Source organism: Mus caroli, unplaced genomic scaffold (assembly GCF_978045245.1).
Source record: "Mus caroli unplaced genomic scaffold, Mus_caroli_1 scaffold_2, whole genome shotgun sequence".
NCBI classification, from domain to species: domain Eukaryota; kingdom Metazoa; phylum Chordata; class Mammalia; order Rodentia; family Muridae; genus Mus; species Mus caroli.
The window spans coordinates 95224789-95241244 of record NW_028227257.1 but is presented as its reverse complement, the minus strand read 5'-3'; the positions used below and the strand labels follow the sequence as shown (position 1 = coordinate 95241244).

Sequence of the window (16456 nt, the reverse complement as noted above, 5' to 3'; positions counted from 1 at the left end):
ATCTATCTATCTATCTATCATCTATCTATCTATCTATCTATCTATCTATCTATCTATCTATCTATCTACCTATTATCTATCTATCTATCTATCTATCTATTATCTATCTATATATCTATTTATCTATCTACCTATTATCTATCTATCTATTTATCTATCTACCTATTATCTATCTATCTATCTATCTATCTATCTATCTATCTATCTATCTATCTATCATCTATCTACCTAGTATCTATCTATCTATCTATCTATCTATCTATCTATCTATCTATCTATCATCTATCTATCTACCTAGTATCTATCTATCTATCTATCTATCTATCTATCTATCTATCTATCTATCATCTATCTATCTACCTAGTATCTATCTATCTATCTATCTATCTATCTATCTATCTATCTATCATCTATCCATTTCTTTATTTGTATCTATCTGTCTGTCTACACACACACACACACACACAAATGCATATGGAAGTCAAAGAATAATTTGTAGAAGTCAGTTCTCTCTTTCCACCATTATGTGGGTTCTTAGGGATCAAACTTAGATCCTCACTCTTTGTGACAAGCACCTGTACCTGCTAAGTCAGTCTATGCTTTTCAATTTTCTTCCACCCTGTAGAGTTGGTGTTCTCTAGAACCATGTTTCTCATCTACAGACTTGACCAACTAAGGATCAAAGATATTAAAAACTTAGTTGCTTCTGTACTGAATACTGTATAGATTTTTCCTATCATTCTATGAACAATACATCATAGTGACTATTTATGCAGAGTTTATACTGTATTAGGCTTTACAGATAATCTAAAGATGACTTAAGATATAAAGGAAGGATATATATAAGGGATTCAGTAACCATGGAATTTGTTATGCAAGAGGGGGCATCTTGGAAATGATCCTTGATGCATACTGAGGGGAGAACAATAATAGGGGACTTTTGTGAGTGAAAGCTTACTTCTGACTAAGACTGCAACTCCTTAAAATTCTTGTTTTTCTTATCCTAGGAAGTCAGTAGTCACATGCAATATGTCACTTTCTAAACCCATATCTACTCATGCTAGTTACATATGCTATGTGATTATTCATTTGCTACATCTCAGTCTCCTTATATATAGTGTTGTTAAGATAATAGAACTTAGCTTTTTCTTTTCTTTTTTTTAATTATTTTTTATTACGTATTTTCCTTAATTACATTTCCAATGCTATCCCAAAAGTCCCCCATACCCTCCCCCCACCACTTCCCTACCCACCCATTCTCATTTTTTTTTTTTTTTTTTTTAGGATCTCATTACGTAGCTATCTTTGAACTCATGACTGTGAGTGCTGAGATTATAGGTGTGTACCCCTGCACTTAGCTTTTATCTTAGGTTTTTGAGAATGGATGAATCCACATATAGTGCTTTGCACAACAGCTGTCATATAGTAAATTTACCTGTATATCCAAGTTCCTATCTTTTTTATCCATGTTGTTGGCATGGGCCATTTCCCTAGCACATGCTTTTCAGTGATGCTAATTAGGCAAGTACTCCGACTTGCCTTGGCATGTTTTATGGATGACCCAAACTGCAAACACCAACATATCTAAAACATATGCTGCCTGCTTTGTTTAATTTCAGATACCAAAATATGCCTACACACAGGGGTATGTGCATAAAGAAATACATGTACTTTTTTTGCTTGGTAGAAATAGGCCTCTGCGATGTGTCTTCTCCTCCCACACATGCCCCTCCACGCCTGGCACATCTCCTAATTAGTCCCATCGACTACCTCCCCATAGACCTTTTGTGTGTATATTTTGGCACACATTCTTTTGATTCTGCCTAGCTCCCTTCTATCTCTCCTTTTCTGCTCCCCCCATCCTCTTCACAACTCTTTAGAAAAATTCGTTAAACTATACACTTTTTTATTATTAATGTGCGTTTATGAAAAATTCTTCACAGTTACAAAAGTGCATGGTTATAAAATAATTTCCATACAAAGGTTGCCATTGTCCCAATTCCTCCCCTAACCCTCCCACCACCAGACATCAGGGCTTAGGAATACTGAGAGGTCTATGGACCCAACTCCCAACCAGTGCCACGATTTACAAAAGGTCCTTTACTTCCTTTTGCCTCCTTCTGGAGTATACAAAACAAGACAAGGTTCCCTAGCTTGGAGGAATGAACAAAGTTATTTTTTTGTGCTCTTCTACAGCTGGAAAGAATGGTGGCAAGTATGTGCGTGGAGAAAATGGAGCTCTCGACCTTTTTCAAAGGTTAGGATGAGATTCATGTCCTGATCACTTCAAATACAATTACATCAAGCCCCTAACTGAGACCATGAAACTCCATAGCATCTCTGGGCAATGTATTTCTTCAAGTTTCCATGGAAATCCTGGTGAAAATGGAAAAGAAGGTGGTATCTAGAGGACAACCAGAGGGGCATGGTCCAGAATGGTGTGGTGCATATGTGGGATCTTTTCTGAAAAGAATTTTATTGGCTAGCCCTTGACCAGCATAAGCTTGTTGGTTACTTATGACCTGATATCTTCAAACACAGTATAAAGAAAACTTCTGTGATAGGTACAAGTCTCTAGAGGATAGAGGAGGACAGAGGAAAGTAGGGAGGAGCCAGGATCTTATTAGATTGTTTCCACTATAGCATTGGCTCTTTTCATATTTCCTGAGCAGCTAGACACATGGACAGGGTGCATATTTGTTTATCAACTTGATAACTGAGTGGACTGTGTTAGAGATTAGAACCCAAGTTCTAAAGGAATATTCTCCAAGTCAGTAGACAACCAACATAAATGAACCATAGATACACATATAGACAAACAAATGATCCCACATTAGCCAGTGTGGAAAAAATTGAACAAAACTTCATGGAAACATCATAATGGGCTTGTCCTCACCAGGACATGTAAACATTTGTCGCAAGGATTATTAGACTATTTCGAGACACTTAATTCTGAAAGCCTGAACTGGTGGTGGTGGCATTAGAATCCCATGTTCGTGTGGAGGCTGAATGTTCCTCTTCTTGTGCCTTAGTTAACTGGGGACCTTTTAGAAGCTGGAGAAACATTGTCTTGATATAGCTTGCTTAGAAGTCTTCGCCATTAATGGAGATCAAATTGTGCCACTCAAAAGAACATTTGATCTCAAGAGGCATTTGGTGTCTTGTCTTGTTCTAATTCTATGTAAAACAGAGTAGTAGATCTTAAAATATGGTAACTATAATTCAGTAAACAGTGGTGTCCAGGAGATTACTATCAGTGAGCATGGTGTTCTTCTAAGGAAAGTTAAATGATTTTTTTTAAAATCAGGAATACTATTTCTAAAAGTTCCTTTCCAAAAACACTTTAGGCAAGAAGCTTAGCTTGTGGAGACTAGCTGGAGTCTACCATTGTTGGCCACAGTTGAGTGGTCAGGGAGAGCAGGGCATAGTTCTATGTCATATTTCCTAGGAGCAGAGCTGTGGCCTAGGCATTGAAAGCAAGAGTGAGGGGGAAAGCTTCCAGGGTCTCTTTTGGCTGATTAGATCAATGCAGATGGGTTGGATTATGACACGTTCCCCTTCCCCATGCATTCATTGTAAGTCAGCCGGGTGGTAGGGTGTATGATGGATGCTTGCTAGGGTTGGAGCCAAGATAGAAAGCTCTTGTTTAATTTTCTTACCTAAGCCAGCCTTGCTAACAGGACTGGACCTACCCAGATGGATCTCCCCATCTCCTGTACAGGGGTTCTCACCTATCATTTTCTCAGATCCTTCAGTTTCTCTTGCAACACAACACAGTAGAGGTACGTCTCCTGTTTTCCAAAGATCTGATTAAAAAAAAAAAAAGACATCACAGCCACCAGTTCTAATGCTGTGCTCATATACTGTTAAGGTGGCGTCTTCTGTTTAGATGTCACTTGTGGTGCCTCTGTTTCAGAGGCTGGAGTTGCCCCACTGGGAGCATAGTCTGTGCACAGCTGGGTTTTACTGCCTTTTATTGTTTTTTTTGTGATTATTATTGTTATAATGAGTGCTGAATTCTGGGGTCCTGCTATGCAGGCTTCCAGGACATTCTCTTCCACCAGGTACCCAAGGAAGCACTGGAAAGAGAACCCTGACAGAACTGAGTCCAGTCTTAGGCTGAAGGCATACCCAACCTTTAGCCTCTACTTTCCATTCTCCAGGACATCATTTTGATTTGGTTCCCACACAGGAGGAGAATACAAAAGAAGCATCCTAGACTTTCCAGTGCCCAAGGAGACAGGGAAGATCATGATGAAGCAGGTGACATGGATGAGGAAAATGAAGATGATGACAAAGACGGTGAGCATTATGTTTCCCACAGAGTCCTTGGCTTCTGACTGATTAGATTCATATTTCCTCAGAGGAGTCACCTGTCATACTCTTTGTTCATGCAGATAATTTGGATAAGCATCCCAGCTCTCCACAATGAATTCAACTGGAAAGTGGGAATGATAAAGACTATCTGGCAGTAAAGAATAGCAAGAGATGAATCAGCAAATAGAACCATGCCCAGAGGAGTGCCTGGTCCTTATCAGCAACTTCATTAGTGTGGCTTGAACTTGAATTTTCATAGCTTTAGAAAGAATTGTGATGAAGAATACTGATTTTATCTTGAACATGACATAGCAGGCATGCTACCTTCTCTGAGCCTGATGACCTCATCTGCCAAATGGGAACAATAAATCCCCCAAAAGGGCTGTTGTATGTGTGAAAGGAATGTCGGAGGAGGGAGCTTATACTGCCCAACACTAGCAAGAACTAGCAATTAATAGCTATTCTTTCTTTATGCTCCAATGAACAAGTTACTAAGGAGAGAAGACATACCATCCTGTGGGTATGAATGTGGTGGCTTTGTCCTCCTGCCCGGGTTACTGCCATGCTAGGATCTGCACCCTACAGTGCACTTTCCTGGTGAGTTCCTTTGGTGTGAGCACCATGGAAAGAACAGTCACATAAATTGGGGTCCCAGGGTGCCAAGACTTTTGCTGCCTCCTTGTGAGGCTTCCTGCCTTTTCTTTGAAGACAAGGCTTAAGTCAGAAGCAGAGACAGGGATAGGAGGAAGGGCGCTGAGGGTGATTGCCTCACAACTAGACTGCAATTGGGAAGTCGCTGGAAGGTCCTTTCACTCCCCTTTCTGCTAATGGGAGAAGGTCAAGGTGTCTGGCATGGAGGCTATCTCACTCCTAGAGGACAGTGGCAGGCAGAAGTGGGAACTGAAAAATTGGGTGTCAGAGGGAGAGCTTTACTTTTGCACATACCTCTTCTATGTACTTAGGCCACAAGGTCTGCTGCTCTTAACACGACCTGCATACAAGGTCCTATCATTTGCTATGTCCACCCTTCCCTATCTACTTAGCAGATCTACTACCTTCAATTCTTCTTGGACTTTGTGAGGCACAGATGATGGACCCTCCACTTGACTTCTCTCACTCTATGCTCAGAGTATTTGCATTTTGTCATAAGAGGATGTTTTAGAATTGTTTTCCTTTATTAGAAGTAAGTACCTCAAGGGCAAGGACCGGATTGAATTTGTCTTTCATTCCCAGTTGCTAGCACAGTGCTTGGCCCAAAGTGGATGGATGCTCATACAAAGTTAGCTTTCCAACCTTGTTTGAGCTATGATGGAGATGGCCAGGGCACTGTGATACAGGGTGTCCAGCAGTCAGCAGCAGTGGCAGCAGCATGGAGGGATGAGAGGCACCTGTGTCAAATCTCTTCTTCTTCATTGGCCTTGCTCCAACGGTGACAACAGTTTGCCGTGATGCCCAGGAGGAAGTTGGTGGCTACAGAAGCGATGGAGACCACAAAGCCCACAAATGCAATGAAGAGGTAATCATCCAGGGTCAGAGTCAGGTGGCAGGCCTTGAAGCTCTCTTCAGTGAGTGAAAAGAGGGGGGCACCCTCAACTTCAGGGGGTCCCCGACACTCAGCCAGCTGAGAATCTGCAACACAAAGATGGGTTAGGGTGAGACTTCTGTGGGAGAGGACGGGATGGAAAAGCCTCCCACTAACCTGCTTCCAGAGAGTTGCCGAGTCTCTTCTATGTGCCTCAAACATACATATCATCAATAAGCCTCAAAGCTCTTTTTGCCTAGTTTTGTAGGTGTAAAAATTTACTACTCATGGAGCTTAGCATTTGTGAAGTCTTATAGTTACCCCTAGTGGTGGATCTAGAACTTTTGTGAGACATGAAGGCTAGAGTCTGGATATGTTTACTCTCTGCCCCATACATTCCTTTGTGCAGAGAGCAAGCCAACAACCCCTTTAGGGGAACAAGGACACTTTCCCAGTCCTTAATTTTGCTTTTTCATTCTGCTCCAGAGACACATGTCTCTATCATTCCTCCATGGCCCTACGTATGTCTCTTCTTAGGGAGTACGTCTGTATTTGCCCCTTGTGATAGAGTTTCTAATCTATATCTCTGTGTAGCCCACTCTTGCACTTCCTTTGTGACTTTATCCAATGCAACCTGCTTAGTGATGCCTTTTCTTGGGAGCACCCCATGCCTGCTTCTCTTACAGGCCCTATTAAAACAACTCTGCTTTATTTTTCCCTATGGTGTCTTTGCCTGACAGTTTTATTACTGTCTTTCTTCCCTTGAAGATTGGCTTCTTCCACAGTAGCAGAACAGAACAGCATCCCTTCATAGTAAGCACTCAGTGGATCTTTCTTAAATGAATGAGACACTTCACCTAACTCTGTGTTTTTTTCCAGATATACCGACTACAACATCAACAGTGTAGCCTCTAGAGCAGCCATATCACCTGAGTGTGAATCTCTCCTGCCTCTTATCACTTGTGTGATTGTGGATATTTAGTCTCTCTGTATTTTGCTTTTTGTTTCTTGTTTTCATCTGTCAAGTGGCAATAATCATATCTGCCTTCTGGTACTGTGATCAGGATTCAGAGAGTTAAAGCACATAATCATTTCTGATGCGTAAAAAGCATTAGGTGACATGCGTGCCTTTTATAACAATCATAGTTGGGTCTCTCAAGTGTCGACTGGAGGGTCATATTCTATACACAGACATCTGTGGACAGGAGCTGCTCCTTTAGTGGCCTGGCTTTCCCAGCATTGTGGAACTGTCCTTTATGATTACTTCAGTAAATGCATGATGGTTATCAGTGGTCTAATCATAGTCTGTCTTGGAAGTAAAGTATGGCATTTGGGGGCAGTTTCAACTAGAAATCTGGGCAGTAGCATCAGAGTAACGCCATATGCCCTTGGTAAGAATGTAATATGAATTGTTCTCTAACCTTCAGCAAATCCTGTTTATCTTTTTCCTTTCTGTCTCTCACGTGTCACCTTTATAAGAAGAGAATAATCCAATCCAAATTTTCCAAGCAAGTCAATGTGAGGCTTTAAAATTACAGGGTACAGAGTATACAATGCTATCTTTTCATTATGCAATTTTTTTTAGGGCAAAGAACAAAGTGATAGGCTTAATCCTTTTGACAGATGGATATGCATAAATATTATCATTCTAAAAGGTGTTTGTGTGTATGTGTGTGTAAGTATGTGTGTATGTGTAGGTGTGTATGTGTGTATGTGTGTTCATTTATGTTGGGGATAAAGATGCAATCTTTTCCAATCCCAGTAGTCTGTTTGCATGGGACCCTAGACTCTGACTAGGTTCTGGTCATGTCCAGAGTTGACTTACAGGAACCTCTCTGCTGGAAACTAGAAGATAATTAACTTCCAGAGTTGATTGTTTATACTTTAAAGTTTCAGTGGGACAATGCAGGCCAGCTAGAGGAGGCTGAGGGCACACAGATACCCCACAGGATGGGAAGCTATGGGCTGACAAAGTTCTCTGGTGAGTCCAGAGACCAATCTTGAAATCAGATTGTATCCCAGTAGCTCTCTCTAGTCTATGTTTGAATCCTGCCTCCTAGCATAGATAATAGGAGACTCTCACATAGAGCAAAGAAAGGAAGTGATACAAAATTGTCTAGAGGGGTGACATCATCCAGTTCTACCTACTGTGGCAAGCTTTGGCTTTTAAAATGAACCATAACCATTCCTGTGTGGAGAAGGATGGGGGCTTGAGGACCACCATGGTTCTCTGGAGCTTAAGTACCTCACCTGCAGTGATGTCTCAGGCTGTGCTAATGGGACTTGCAGTTCCCCTGTCTCCTGGAGGGTTGAGTCCCTTGCCTGCACCGATGGATAAGCCTTCACGTATGGGAACTGGGGCCTCTCTCTCTTCTGCTAAAGAGCTCAGATCCTTTGCCTGAACTGATGTATAAGTCTACAATTATAGGAAATGTCTTCTCTGAGGCAGCCAGGCCTTCTGTGGGGGGCAGCCAGGGAATCACAGATCACAGCAGAAGAGGTATCTATCTCTACAGTAGTGAGGGTTGAGTGTCCCAGAAGGCTCTTTGTGTTGATAGTGACAAGAAGGAGGGAGGCACAGCTTTCAGAGACATTGGGTTGGTAGGGAGATGGCTCTAGGCAGCTTCCCCATCCTAGCCCCCACCATCACCCCATCTCAGCCTCCAGCTATTTTGGTACTGGAGAATTTCCTCCCACAGCTCTGCAGAAACACTGAAATCGTGACCCACAGCCCCCCTAAGTTATTTTGGTCCTGGACTCCCCACTCAGTCCTTTCCCTCTTGCCTCATTCAGCACTATTTCTTTTTCTCCCCCTAAATATGCTGAACTTTAGGTTCTAGGGAATCCCTGGGATGGGACGCCAGCTACTCCTACTGTTCTGACACCAGGGGCCAAGGCTTGGTGCTAAACCATAAGTGAATTGGTGGCTGGGGCCATGGCTAAACTGTCTTGCCTATCGGCTTCAGTGACACTGGGTGAGAGCAGGGTCCATCAAACCTCTGTTACACTGGCTCTTTCAGGACTCAGTCCACTTTGGTTGGGACTCTCCAGTCTAACTGTCTCATTTCAGGCCCTCTCCCCAGATGCCAAACCCATGCATAAACCTTGAAGACTCTGCTAAGGCTGCATGGCCAGCTCAGAGTTTGGCTTACGTAGTTCAGGATCTGATTCTTGATAGGATGAGTAGAGAACAGCCAGACTGCCAGGATTTGAATCCTCACTCCAACACCCTGTAGCTGTGTAATTTTGACCAAGCTACTAAATTTTCCTATACTTCTGTTTCCTCCTCATCAGGGTTTTTATGAGGATAGAAGGAGCCGACACATGAAATATGCTTAGAATAAGGACTAGCACATAGTAAGTACTAAAATAAATAGGATTAGTCATGATTGTTTCTTTGAGTTTTCTCAGCACTGACAAGAGTTAGAGTAGTGTAGAAGTCAAATGAATGTGTTTTTATCTCTGGCTCAGCTAGTTTCTAAGGGAACGGCTCTGGGGAAAGCCTTCTTAGAGGTTCTATTTCTCATTTTTTTCACCTGTGAAATGGGGATAATAAAAATGGGGACTCATTGAGATAATGTATGCCAAGGCACTCAGCTCATCGCAGAAGGTCAACAAATACTACCAATTGCTTCTACCATACTGCTTACTGTGTGTCTTTCTCTCTATGACCATAGGCATCATACAGGCAAGGGACCTCTGATTGTTTAGCAAATGAACTTCTTTAGCACTTAGCATGTGTCTCATATGTTCAACAAATACTTGTTGAACAAGAGATGGCACATAGTACTATCACTATTATTATTATTATTATTGTTGTTATTATTATTATTATTACTATTACTCCCAGAGACCTTCTGCCTGGTGACCTGTCCAGTCATCTCTCTTACCCGCTGTACAGCGCTGTATCCGATTCCGCAGCCACTTCAGCAAGGGCTCCATGGTGCAGCCACATACCCATGGGTTACCCCCGATCTGTAGGGTCACCAGCCCTGGGAGGCCCTCAAGGGCTTCAAGGCTCAGAAAAGCCAAGCCGCCATAGCTGAGGTCCAGGTCTCTGAGATGCACAAGGCCCTGGAAGGCCTGGGGGTGCACCCTCCGCAGCCAGGGGTTGTGGCTCAGGTCGATATGTACCAGTCCATGAGCTTCCCGGAACATGTCAGCTGGCACGTGGCTGAGGTTGTTGTAGCTTAGATCCAGGTGTGCTAAGCGCTTGGCGTGGAGAAAGAGGCCAGGGGGCAGCTCCATCAAGGAGTTGTTTCGCAAATCCAGCACGCGGAGTTCCATGTAGCATGTGAGATAGCCTGGCGGTACAGCTGCAATGCGATTGTGGGCTAGGCTGAGGTTGCGGGTGTCCATTGGCAAGTCCGGGGGTACGGAGAACAGCCGCTGGTTGCTGCAGTCCACTACTTGGTTACGACATGTACAAAGGACTGGGCAACTGGTACCCGCATCAGAGTGCATCACCCCAGCTGCCAAGAGGAAGAAGACCAGCAACAAGGCTGAGTGGGGAGGCCCGGGCCAGGGAAGTTGGGCCCAGGTGTCACCCATCTTTGGCAGCTGGCAGCAGCAGTGCTGTAGGGAGCCCATGAGAGCAGTGTCCCTAGGTCCAACAGTCAAGTTACAGGGATGCTGCTACATTAGAGGCCTGAGTCTGGAAGGTGGGGCTTCTGCGAGGGTGCTATCATGGCTCAGCACTTCCTTGAGAGCCTCTCAACACCCAAGGACTTCCTAAGATTCATAGGATGTCCCTTTGTAGACCCTGGGGAGCAAGGACCCAGTTGAGGTACCCCAGGGTCTGAAAGGATGATCAAAGCTTAAGAAACTAGGGGAACAAGGATGGAGCTGGAGCAGCTGTCAGCAGGTCCTGGAAGGGTCCCTGTAGATCTTTTGTGCTTCTGTCACCCATGCCTGCTGGATGCTTCCTCTTGTGCTGTCTGACAGGTGGGTGGGGCAGGGAAGGATGTGAGGGAGATGAAAGGTGCCCTTTAAAGGTCCTGGCACTTCATCTAAGAAAATTTAAGCCCTGTCCTAGGTCTGGGACTGATTAGGAAGTCAGAACAGCACCTTGATCTCCAATATTCAAGGTCCCAGAGGCCATTTCTCCTGGTGGCCCAGTGGGCATGAGTTCACAAGAGACCTGGGGCCAGAGATTTAGGATGGGGGAGAAGTATGTTCCCATGGGTCTCCTAGAAGCCTGAACATTCAGTCTCAGTGGCCTCTGGATTCTCAAGGGATGCTCTTTGCTTCCCAGAGAGGGGTGAGTTCCAAGTGACACCTACTGTCTGGACCACTGAATGTGGAAAACACCATGAGTCTGGAGGCACAGGTAGGGGTTAGTTAGAAAAGCATTATCTATGTCTTCAAGCTGTCACCATGCTCAGCTGTGCACTCAGCAGGCGGAGGCAGAAGTCACTCTGTCAACAAGAAAAGCATTCAGGCAAAGAAATCTAGTGTCCTTACATCCCTGCCCCCTTGCCTGGTTCCTTTGTCTTCACTCCTCATTACTTTACTCTTCTTTCTTCTTTGAACCTATCTGTCCCCAACCACAAAGTTCTTTGCTCACTATCTTTCAGATGAGGACCACAGTGAGCTCAGAACCCAGTCTACACCCACCTACTAACCGCATCCGTCTGACCCGAAATCCTTCTCCTAGGTTTCTGTCCGGAGTTGGGTGCATTTTCTTCTATTGCTCATAGCTCCACCCTCGTGAGCACCAAATACCCCACCCTGAAAAACTCCCCAAGAAAAACATGCATCTAAGCTCTGGCAGTTTGCACACCCCTCATATCCACTTTTTCAGCCTCCTCCCCCCATCTCTTTCTTACACACACATACACACACACACACACACACACACATTCACACATACTTTCACTGTCCCCCCCTCCCAGCTTCTTTCTACACACATTCCCTACCCAAGTGTGCCCCGGCATCTTTTACACCACAGCACAGCCCTAACCCCAGCATCCTTTTATGTTCTACTCTCCAGCTCCCAGCCTCCTGCTTAAGCCCACACACATACTTGGTCTGGCAAAGAGATGGAGAACCTCATCCCACCCAGGGCCTCACCCCGCTGCTCATCCCTCACTCTCTGTGGCTTCAGCTTTTCTTTTACTCACCTGCTGTCCTCATTTGCCCCCACAACCCCCACCCCTTTATCCAGTCGCTCGGTCATTTCCCCACCCAGCTCCCCACTGCTTCGTAGCTTCAGTCTCACCCCCTGGGAAATCACCCCGGCACCCCCTTATACAGACTAATTTTTCTTAGCTTCAGGGTCTTCTGCTATACTCCCACGGGCCCTCAGGAGACTACTCACTCTGTTCCAAGGACACAGACATCAATCTTACGCGGACGAACGGCTCTGCCTCCCTCATCCTGGAATCCCCCGCTCCTTTGCTTGCTAGCTTCCGAACAGATTGCCTATCCGGCTCTTCCCCTCCCCCGACTCTCCTCTTCCATGTCTCCTGGATCCCAGGCCAGCATCTTCTGCGGTTTCCTGTCCTGTGGTCCCTGTGCCCCTTCTTTTACGCTGAAAGGAAATTTGAGAGAGGATGCTTAGAAAGTTCACAGAATCTGAATGCCTCTTGGGAAACTCAGCTGGTGCCGAGGCTGCCTTGGTGTGTGGCTTCCGCCAGAGCCAGGTCTTCCCCTCCCTCCTCTCTCTCTCTGGCTCTCCCCCTCCCTCCATCCTTCTCTCCTCCTCTCTCTCTTTCACTCCCCTTTTTTTCCTCGAGGGCCAGGTAATGACGTTTCACTGTCTCTTAGCAACTGCCTCCACATCTCTGAGCAACAGGGGGAACTGACTATAGACCCCACCAAGATGAGAAGAGAGAATGAAGTACTCCTGGTGAATTTACAGCCACCCTCAGGGTCCTAGTGGGTAGGGCAAGGGGAAGAAAGGAGAGGAGGGTAGGCAGCCCCAGAACAGGGATTAGGGCAGAAGAGCAGGCAATGGAGAGAAGGCAAGAGAGCTCTCTAGGAAAGGATAGAGCATTGGTCTGAAATCTTAGATGGAACATGGAGAGCTTAAGTGCATCTCACTCCACAGGGATACAAGAGAAGGCATAAAATGGGGAGAGGAATGTAATGGGGGTGGGGAAAAGCAAAATAGATGAGAGCAATGAAGGCAAGCATAATGATGGGCAGAGAAAAGAAACATGGTTGATTCTCAGTGTTCGTTCATCCGATGGGCAAACGTTTTCTGTTTAGCTGCTTTATGACATCTGTGTCCAGGTTGGAGCACCAGGTGATTAGATGAAGCTTGCATATTAGAAAGAATTACAGGTGAATTATTTCCTCTGCTCCTTGTTTCTAAGCCCTTACCCCATGAGTTATCTGAGGCTAGGGGATTCAGCTGGAGTACCAATTGAGCTGAGAGCCCTTGGGATGCAAGGAAACAATTGCCTAGTTTAAACGAGGGTACCTGGACCACTACAGATTCTTAGTTATATCCTTAGGAAATGGAAGTGGCCAGTAAAAAGTATCATGGTCCTGGGTTGGGGCGATGGCTCATTGGGTAAAAGTCCTGCAGTACAAACACAAAACTGGGGTCTTGATCCTCAGCACTGTGTAGCTGTCTGGCACATGTGGCAGCCTCCCTGTAATCCTAGTGCATAGAACACAGAAATGCTATCTCTACAGCCAACTAGCTAGAGAGACTAGATGAATTGGTGAGCTCTGGGTCTAAACAAGAGATCTCAACTCAATGTGCAAGGTGGAGAGTTATTGAGACACCTCTGGCCTCCACATGCATGTGAACACATGTGCGTGCACACATACATGAACATGGACATGCACATATTTAATACACACACCCACACATGCACGCACACCCACACACACACACACACAGACACACACACATCCATGGTCAAAGAACACTATGCTTCTTTCTTCTTTCTAAGGGTTATAGGAATCCCTTTTGTTGTTCTGTTTCCTTTAAGATTCTCATTCTATTGATTTCAGATGAAAGTGAAATTCACACAATCTCTTTTCTTCTTTCTTTTCTTTCTTTCTTTCTTTCTTTCTTTCTTTCTTTCTTTCTTTCTTTCTTTCTTTCTTTCTTTCTTTCTTTCTTTCTTTCTTTCTTTCTTTCTCTCTTTTTGAGACAGGGTTTCTCTGTGTAGCCCTGGCTGTCCTGGAACTCACTTTGTAGACCAGGCTGGCCTCAAACTCAGAAATCTGCCTGCCTCTGCCTCCCAAGTGCTGGGATTAAAGGCGTGTGCCACCACGCCTGGCACCATCTCTTTTCTTGAGTAAGTGTCTTATACAGTGGGTCATAATTTGCACATTGGCTTGGCTAGTTGGTTTGATTAAATAGGTGGTTTCTCTCCTCTCTTTCCCTTCTCCCCTTCCCATCTCCTCCTCTTTCCTTCTCCTCTCCTTATCTCACTTCTCTCCTCTTTTCTCTCATCAGTTGTCTTGCTGTGCAGTCGAGGTTAACCTTGAATTTTCAATCTTCTTGCCTCCTTAGTGCTGTTGCATTACAACCTCCACGTTTGCTTTCTTTTCCTTTAAAAATAACTCTTTGTACATTTACCATTTGCTAAATAATTGACCAGATGGTAGGTTTATAGCTTAGGAGATTTATATAGGAGTGGGGAAATGGCTCAGTTGGTAAAGCACTTTCCATACAAGCATGGAGACCTGACATCCCTTAGCATCCAAGTAAAAGGCTGGGTGTAGCACTGCAAGCTTGTAGTCCCAGTGCTATCTTAAAAAACTCCTGAAGAATAAATGACACCCAAGGCTGATCTCTGACTTCTATGCAAAATGTACCTGTGCACTCCCTCGAGCACACACACACACACATCCCACATACTTGGGCTTGTACACACAGAGATTGATATAGATAATCCCTTAGAGGTCTGACATTGGCTCTATGCTTTCAGTCTGCTGACCTGGGGCTTATTGTATCTAAATGATATCTTATGTTTAGATGGGGGGAATGGAATGATGCTATAGAGAAGAAACTTGAGTTTACACAGGTTCTGGGCATTTAGGAAGTTCTGAAAGCCAGTGACTTCACCCTGTCTACTGGGATTCACCTTCAAATATGATTATAGAGGAAGATCAGCTTCCCAGGTCTCTCTCTTACAATGCAGCCTTTCGCCTTTTATAGTGTCTAGTGCAGAACAGTATGGCAACCCATTCGCACACACTTCTCTTCTCCGCTGAATGAAGTTATCAGCTCCTCCAAGCTCAAAGGGGTGGTGGTTGTTGTTAAATCTCATCTGTAATTTTAGAAATAAAATACTGATCTTATTTTATTTTAGTTTTGATTTTTCAAGACAGGTTTTTCTCTGTGTAGTCATGGATGTCCTGGAACTTGGTCTGTAGACTAGGCTGGCCTTGAACTCACAGAGATCTGCCTGCTTCTGTCTCCTGAGTGCCACCATCACCCAGCTAAAATACTGATCTTAACGTAATAGTAATTAAGGATGGTTTACCTCTGAATAGCAAAGCTAGCATCTCATTTCACTAATTGAAAAATGCTTGGAAACATATTCTCACTGGGAAGAATCATGAAAGGTAATTATGAAAGGTAGAAAAAGGTACTCAGAGTTGAACATTTAGTGTTGACTGGAAATAAGACAGGAAATTTAGAATTTTCTTCCTTTGCATGATATGACATTTACAGCTACAGTAAGAGCTAATGTGGTTAAGAGAACACCATAGTGGGTTTCCCTTAAAAGGTAGAGGTTGGGGAGATGACTCAATGAACAAAGCTTGCTCTGCAAGCGTGAAGGACCGAGCTTGGATTCTTAGCACCCAAGTAAAAGATGAGGTTCATGTTAATCCCAGTGCTGAGATGGTGATATTGATGGAAACAGGCAGATCCTGGGAATACTCTGCCCAGCCAGTGTGTTCAAGTCAGTAAGCTCCAGGTGCAGGACCTTGACTCAAAAAATAAGGCAGAGAATGAAAGAGAAAGACACCTGATCATGATCTATGCCTTCCATGTAAACATACATGGGAGACCACACTCACACCAGCATACATGTATACACTACACACACACACACACACACACACACACACACACACACACACACACACAGCCTAGGCAACTGGGAAGTTCAGTTTTTCTACTTGTGGAGTAGGGATAATAATGACACCTGAGCCCAGGGCATCTCACAGGCGTCATGTACTAATAAAGCATTTAAAGAGCACAGAGCACTACAGAGAGGTTTTTCAAGTGAACACATTAAAAAAAGAAACAGTGAACCGCTGCTGAATAGTTATGCAGAAAGGAAAACATGAATTTGTATGGAAGCAGGAGACAAAGAGAGGAAAACAATTATGCAATTATGCTTGCTGACGATTCAAATGTCAGCTTATGCAAGGTAAGCCTCCAGAGTTACAGGAAACCTCCATTAGCGAGCAAGGTGGCAGCATGTAATGTATCCTCTGTAGATGTGAAGTTCAATGAAGTAGAAAGATTTTAAGTGTCTTTTTACTTTTAATCATTTTTTTGACTCATTAAGGGATTCTGAGAATCCTGAATTGGTGTTTTGTGGCACACAATGTACTGTGGAAAAAAAAATTCTTGTTCTCAAATAAGTTTAAGAAAAGGTGCCTTCAACAGTCCTCTGCTATATATGTGTCGGACCA

General features: G+C 44.1%; 1 protein-coding gene across 1 annotated transcript; it reads right to left on the bottom strand.

The window, feature by feature from the left end:
- Window positions 1–1858: 1858 nt before the first annotated feature.
- On the bottom strand, window positions 1859–12475 carry Lrrc55 (leucine rich repeat containing 55). Its single transcript, XM_021156848.3, has 3 exons — window positions 12159–12475; window positions 9730–11256; window positions 1859–5946 (listed from the first exon to the last, which is right to left on the bottom strand). The coding sequence occupies exons 2-3, from the start codon at window positions 10427–10429 to the stop codon at window positions 5711–5713; spliced, it is 936 nt and encodes a 311-aa protein (XP_021012507.1). The 5' UTR covers window positions 10430–11256; window positions 12159–12475; the 3' UTR covers window positions 1859–5710.
- Window positions 12476–16456: the final 3981 nt, after the last annotated feature.